This window comes from Mesocricetus auratus, unplaced genomic scaffold, assembly GCF_017639785.1.
Source record: "Mesocricetus auratus isolate SY011 unplaced genomic scaffold, BCM_Maur_2.0 Super-Scaffold_100009, whole genome shotgun sequence".
NCBI classification, from domain to species: Eukaryota; Metazoa; Chordata; class Mammalia; order Rodentia; family Cricetidae; genus Mesocricetus; species Mesocricetus auratus.
In genome coordinates, this window is record NW_024429193.1 from 63,581,869 (window position 1) to 63,589,057 (window position 7,189).

At 48.9% G+C, this 7,189-nt stretch overlaps 1 protein-coding gene across 1 annotated transcript; it reads right to left on the reverse strand.

Annotated features, from left to right (window-relative positions):
- Nucleotides 1-303: 303 nt before the first annotated feature.
- Tchh (trichohyalin) lies at nt 304-6,185 on the reverse strand. The gene is made up of 2 exons (XM_040752290.1): nt 6,048-6,185; nt 304-5,302 (listed from the first exon to the last, which is right to left on the reverse strand). Exons 1-2 carry the CDS (start codon nt 6,183-6,185, stop codon nt 1,280-1,282), a joined length of 4,161 nt encoding a protein of 1,386 aa, XP_040608224.1. The 3' UTR covers nt 304-1,279.
- Between the last annotated feature and the right edge of the window lie 1,004 nt (nt 6,186-7,189).

Sequence of the window (7,189 nt, forward strand, 5' to 3'; positions counted from 1 at the left end):
AGCACTACAAATTACAGCAGTTTTAAACTTGAGTTATTTGAGAAACACCTTATTTTTGCCTCATGAGCATTTAAGTGGTAGTAAGTATAAAAACATAATGCCAAATTCTATTTTTTGTCCAAATCTTACTCTTAAATGATATAGGAGTCACCTTAATTGGGAAAAATTTGTAGGAAATATTGAAGGTTCTCTTCTTTCATATTTGGACATAGCTGATATTAAAAATACTATGTGATTGGAAATATAAACATTTCCATATTAGATGAGTTATGATAGACGCAGAATTAAAACAGACAAGCATAATTATTTGCCAAACATTTATTGAAAATTTTATATTCCAATTTTTTTCAACAAGAATGTCTTTAAGGTACTATAAAGCCTCAAATGATTGTGGGCTGATAAATCTAGTCAAGAGACCTCTAGAATTTGTTCTCTCTCCATATACTTTCCCTTTTCCTTCTTTCATCACTGTGAACTCTTGCTGGACCCAAACAAGACAGATGTTTACAGGGTCTTCAGTAGGTTCCCTCTAAACCAAAATGTACAAAAGTAACATTCTCAAACCCAACAAAACTTGGGGAAATGGAACAGAACTCTTCAAATTAAAGCAGTTTTAAATTTGAGTTGTTTGAGAAACACCTTGCTTTTGCTTCGTGAAATTTTAAGTAGTGCTAAGTATAAAAATATGATGCCCAAAACTAATTTCCTGTCCAAGTCTTTCTCTTAGGTAATATTTCTTTCAGTTATGAACTGATTTCACATGGTATTTTTCTGCATAAGTCAACTCCTCCCATTACTTGAGGACTGTCAAAATTATGCAACAAAAATCGAGAAAATTGTTTGGTTACCTCCAAATGGAATTTTGGCCAAAGAAAATGTCAATATAAACTTACAAAATGAGAGCTCCCAACAAGATGCTTTACTAAAAACAGTGGCTCAATTATTTTGAATATCAAATTGCTACATTATTCTTGTTTATGAAGGCAACAAATCAATGTGCTTCTCAAACAAAATTCCTTTGTAAAATTAAATGACTTCTTTTTAAAAGTCTGCACTAAAGAAGAAAGACATCTTGCAATGAAGAACTACCCGAGGCAGAATGAAAGACAGAAATAGAAAGAAATGAAACAGATACAGTTTAAGATTCCGGAAAAGACATCCTAAGACCAGAGAGTTTTCCCACAACCAGAAACACGTGAGCTATCACAGTGTTTCTCATCTTCCTTTGCTTGAAAAAGAAAACAAATATTGACTGGTGCCGGGACTTCCGCAGCATTCTTTAAGGGCGGTACTGAGACCTCTGCTCTTGAATATATTCATAGAGAGGGCTGGAACGCACTGGGACATTGGCAAACTGGCGTGTGCCAGTCTCCAGGATTTGGCGGCGCCTCTGCTCCGCCTGCCTACGAATCTGCTCTTCTTGGAATTTTCTCTCCAGCTCTTGGCGGCGTCTTTGTTCCTCTTGACGTTTTTCTTGTTCCTGACGACGAATCTTATCCCTGGCAAACTGCTCCTCAGCCGGGTACTGACCATCTCGGTTCTGCCTCCGCAACTGCAGTTCTTCACGTTCCTGGCGCAGCTGCTTCTCCTCCCGGAATTTCCTGTCTCGCTCTTTGCGAAGCTGTTGCTCCAGTTCCTGGTGTCTACGCTGCTGCTCCTCAAAGCGAAGCTGTTCTTCCTCGAATTCCTGGAGGCGCCGCTGCTGCCCCTCGCGTTCTTTCCGGAGCTCTGGTTCTTGGCGGAATCTCCGGTCGCGCTCCTGACGGCACTCTTCTTCCTCAAGGAATTTTCTGCCACGTTCCAGGCGTCTCAGGTGCGCTTCCTCCAGTTCCTGGAGGCGCTCTTCTTCACGGAGTTTTCTGTCACGCCTGAGCTCTTGTTCCCTGCGGACCTTTCTATCCCTTGGGTGCTCTTCCTCCAGTTCCTGGCGGAATTCTTGTTCCCTGCGGAATTTTCTGTCACATTCCTGTCCATGCTCTTCTTCCTCACGCTCCCTGCGAAGCTGCTCATCCACCCTCAACTTTCGGTCTCGCAGCTGCTTTTCCTCGAGTTCCTGGAGGCGTTCTTCTTCCTCATGGAATTTTCTGTCGCGCCTTAGGTCTTCTTCCCTGCGGACCTTTCTATCCCTTGGCCGTTCTTCCTCCAGTTCCTGGCGGAATTCTTGTTCCCTACGGATTTTTCTGTCACATTCTTGTCCGCGCCTCCGCTCTTCCTCGCGCTCCCTGCGAAGCTGTTCCTCTGCTCTCAATTTTCGATCTCGCAGCTGCTTTTCCTCGAGTTCCTGACGGCGCTCTGCTTCACGGAATTTTCTGTCACGCCTGAGCTCTTGCTCCCGAAGGAACTTTCTGTCCTGAAGCTGCTCTTCCTCCAGTTTGCGACGGAGCTCTCGTTCCTCTCTGGATTTTCTGTCAAACTCCTGGCGTCTCAGCTGCTCGTCCTCACGCAGCTCCTGGCGAAGCTCCTCTTCCTGGCGGAATTTTCTGTCACGCTGCTGGCGGCGCTGCTCTTCCTCACGCAGCTCCTGCCGAAGCTCCTCTTCCTGACGGAATTTTCTGTCACGCTGCTGGCGGCGCTGCTCTTCCTCACGCAGCTCCTGCCGAAGCTCCTCTTCCTGGCGGAATCTCCTGTCACGCTGCTGGCGGCGCTGCTCTTCCTCACGCAGCTCCTGCCGAAGCTCCTCTTCCTGACGGAATCTCCTGTCACGCTGCTGGCGGCGCTGCTCTTCCTCACGCAGCTCCTGCCGAAGCTCCTCTTCCTGGCGGAATCTCCTGTCACGCTGCTGGCGGCGCTGCTCTTCCTCACGCAGCTCCTGGCGAAGCTCCTCTTCCTGACGGAATTTTCTGTCACGCTGCTGGCGGCGCTGCTCTTCCTCACTCAGTTCCTGCCGAAGCTCCTCTTCCTGGCGGAATTTTCTGTCACGCTGCTGGCGGCGCTGCTCTTCCTCACGCAGCTCCTGCCGAAGCTCCTCTTCCTGACGGAATTTTCTGTCACGCTGCTGGCGGCGCTGCTCTTCCTCACGCAGCTCCTGGCGAAGCTCCTCTTCCTGACGGAATTTTCTGTCACGCTGCTGGCGGCGCTGCTCTTCCTCACGCAGCTCCTGCCGAAGCTCCTCTTCCTGGTTGAATCTCCTGTCACGCTGCTGGCGGCGCTGCTCTTCCTCACGCAGCTCCTGCCGAAGCTCCTCTTCCTGACGGAATCTCCTGTCACGCTGCTGGCGGCGCTGCTCTTCCTCACGCAGCTCCTGCCGAAGCTCCTCTTCCTGGTTGAATCTCCTGTCACGCTGCTGGCGGCGCTGCTCTTCCTCACGCAGCTCCTCTTCCTGACGGAATTTTCTGTCACGCTGCTGGCGGCGCTGCTCTTCCTCACGCAGCTCCTCTTCCTGACGGAATCTCCTGTCACGCTGCTGGCGGCGCTGCTCTTCCTCACGCAGCTCCTGCCGAAGCTCCTCTTCCTGGCGGAATTTTCTGTCACGCTGCTGGCGGCGCTGCTCTTCCTCACGCAGCTCCTGCCGAAGCTCCTCTTCCTGGTTGAATCTCCTGTCACGCTGCTGGCGGCGCTGCTCTTCCTCACGCAGCTCCTGGCGACGTTGGTCTGCCTCACGCTGCGGGAGGAGCTCTTGTTCCTCACAGGGTTTTCTGCCGCGCTCCTGCCGAAGTCCTTTCTCAGGCTCTTGGCGGCGCAGCTCCTCCTCCTCCTGGAATTGTCTCTCTTGTTCTTGATGCCGCCTCTGTTCTTCCCTCTCCTTCGTCAGCTGCTTTTCCTCCTCGAGGAACTTCTCATCCCTCTCCTGGGGTCGTCTTCTCGAGTCTCTCAGGAGCTGCTTTTCCTCCTGGAGCTTCTCATCTCGTCTTTTGGCTTCCCTTTGGTGCTCTCTCTGCAGCTGCTCTTCCTCTCGAAGAGGTCGCCGATCCTGACGCAACCGTCTCTCCTGCTCCAGAGGATCTTCCAGCTGCCGGGTCTTTTCTTCATCCTCCCTGCGTTTGGAGAAGAGCCTGCGCCTACGAGCTTCCCTCTCGTTCTCTGGTTGCCACTGCCATTTCAGATCCCTACGCTGATCTGCATCGCGCAGCCGCTGCAGGTCCTCCTCTTGATACTGCCTCCCGCGCTGCAGGCGCCTTCTTTCCTGCTGCAGCCGCTCCTCCTGCTGCTGCAGCCGCTCCTCCTCCTGCTGCAGGTCCTCCTCTTGATACTGCCTTTCCCGCTGCAGGTGCCTCTTCTCCCTCCGCAGCTGCTCTTCGCGCTGTAGCAGCCGCTCCTCCTCCTGCTGCAGCCGCTCCTCCTCCTGCTGCAGCCGCTCCTCCTCCTGCTGCAGCCGCTCCTCCTCCTGGAGGTATCTCCTGTCCCGCTGCCGGCGCTGCTGCGCCTCTTCTTGCAGCAGCCGCTCCTCACGTAGCTCCCGGCGCTCCTGCTGGCGATGCCCCTGGCGTTCCTCCAGGAGGCTGTCCTGGAGCTCCGCTCTCTGCAGCTCCTCCTCCCGGAAGCGCTGCTCCTCCTCCACATAGCGCCTCTGGGATCGCTGCTGCTGGGGCTCGCGGAACCGCTGCTCTTGCTCCAGGCGCTCCTCCTCAGCAGCGCGCTGCCGTCGGAGGTCGCGGCGCTGCCCCTGCTCCTGCAGCTGACGCTCTTCCGGCTCCTGTCTGCGAGGCCTGGAGTAGACTTTGTTCTGACGGGCTTCCGCCTCGCTTTCGAGCTGCCTCTGCCACCTCTGGGTGAAGCTGTCGTCGGGCTCCTGGAGCCGCGTCTGCTGGTCCTCCTCAGTCACCAGCTCCTGCTCGCGCCTCAGCTGGGGGTCGCGCCTCAGCTGGGGGTCGCTCAGCTCTTCTCGCCTGCGCTTCTGCAACCGCCTCTCTTCGGTCTGGTCCTTGCTCTTGAGTTCTTGCCTCTCTCGCAAGTTCTCCTCCTCAGAAAACTCCTCAGTATCAGGACCCTGGCTCCAGCTTAGCGGCTCTTTCTCTGCAAGGCGCTCCTCCAGTTCTTGCAGTTCTCGTCTTTGCTCTTCCTGCTCCAGTCTCTCTTGCCTCTTCCTCTGCTCCTCCTGCTCAAGTCTCTTCTGCCTGCTCTGGTGCCCTAGTTCTTCGTCCCGTTGTACGTCCCGGGACTCGACTCTCCTTTGGTCTTCTTGCCTGCGATCTTGTGACACGTTCCTCTTCTCATCTAGCCCTGAGGCCTGATCGAGAGCATAATAACAAGCTTGAGCAATCTTGAAAAGGAACAGGAGGAATTCGTTGAAATCGACACGCCCGTTGGAGTCGCGATCCAGAAGTTCTAGGATCAGGTCTACGGTCTCAGGGTCTTGTGGTCTCTAAGAAAGATTAAAACAAACGTTTTATAATTAACTATTTACACGTAGTAAGCTTTTCCTCTCACACTTATTTTATGTTGTTCTGAGATTAGGAGATATTTGGAACAATTAGAAAATGCATAGTGTGCCAAGTAGTGATGGTGCATGCCTTTAACCCTTGCAGGTGGGATCTCTGTCAGTTCCATGCCAGCCTGATCTACAGAGTGAGTTCCAGGACAGGCTCCAAAGATACACAGAGAAACCCTGTCTCGAAAAAACAAAACAACAACAAAAAATGAATTTGTCTTTGTGATCGATGAAATTAAATTTTATGAAGATTTCCAACAGATATTTTCATTCGAAAAATCCAGTACTCCCAATTTAATTTCTATCCCACGTTTGAAGAAGAACTAAGATATTTACAGCAATGCCATTTTAGTCAGGATACAGGCAAATTTCAGTTGCTGAAAGTTGGGAGCAAAAAAAAGTTCCTTCAAGTCTATTAACTGGCTTAGGCATCATTAGCAGTAATGCCCTATTAGTTAACACTTCATTCCCATTAACAATGCCATCAAGTCTGTTAACTTCTTTAGCACTCAGATTAAAACACCAATTTAAACACCTCAGGCTCAAAAGTGAGTGAGGATGTAATGTAGACCTATCATGTTGAAAAACCCATTTTAACCAATAGTCTTTGCTCTGTTCTTTCTTGGGAGGAAAACTGAAAGTCCCACACTGTAGATTTCTTTTTCTTGTCAGGTCTCACCTGAAGGACAGTTCCAAGTTCCCTTTCAAGGAGGTTCTTCAGGTCTTTCTTGCTTAGCGATGCTCCATCACAACTACGTGAGGCGTAGTGATCGAAAATTTCAGCGATATCAATAACGCTTCTTAGAAGTGGAGACATTTTTTCTTTCTTTCAAATTCAAGTAAACCTAGAGCAATAAGATAGGATTCAGAATCAAACCTCTGCTTCTGATATTAGGGAAACTTCACTCATACCGATTTAGACAGATTTTTAGACTTTCCACTAGTACTTATTTCAACCTGTGTTTTCAGAGCATTTTATCCCTAAATATTGTATTCCAAAAGGGGAAGAGGAATATTGAAAAATTCTGAGCCAAGAAAATCACCTTCAAATTATATTAGTCAGCTTTCCATTGTCCATTATTGTAGACTACCTATATCCTCCTCCCCGCCTTTTCTGTTTCAGCATATGTCAGAGAAGATAATGAAGAGATGAGGGTTAGAATTCAAATTCTGCATATTGCTACTCATAGCAACCCCTAAAGTTGAGCAAAAAGGATAGGTAAAAGCCAAGATGTGAAAGAGGACTTGAGCATTTTAAAAAGCAAACAGAGCAACATATAGACAATTGTGTCTGCAAAAACATGGCAAGAAACAGAACAGTGAAAAGGAAATATGGATGTCATCAATTCTAAGATGAAAGAATGCTTGCTCGTCAAAATAAAACATTGTAACATTTAGATGCTGCAAGGCAGAAACACAGAATTCATGTTTTCTGCCTTAACTCGGATATACTACAGCTATTCATAGTTTCTATTATGGAAAGTTCTTTGAGAGATCAGAGCCAATAGGTCAAACAAACGTGGAAAACTTAAATGATATTGGTCTTTTAAGCCTGGCCTTTGTTAAATGCAGGTAAATCACGTGAATATAGATAGTATAAAGAAAGAAGAGGGCTCTCTGGGAATGTAGCTCAGTGGTAGAGTGACTGTTAGTATTGCCAAGACAAAGCAAAACACACAACCCCAACAAATCTTATCCACCGACACATTGGTGTTAGAGGAATACTTGGATGGCTTTGCTGGCTGACTGCATAGTGTTCACTTAGTTAAGTACTTTATTATCATTTGAACCCCAACACTTCACACACCAACTCAAATGTGA

Coding starts and splice junctions, on each gene's coding strand:
- Tchh (XM_040752290.1), bottom strand. CDS start 6,185: ATGTCTCCACTTCTAAGAAGCGTTATTGATATCGCTGAAATTTTCGAT. Junction 5,303..6,047: donor AACTTGGAACTGTCCTTCAG/GTGAGACCTGAC, acceptor AATCTTTCTTAG/AGACCACAAGACCCTGAGAC.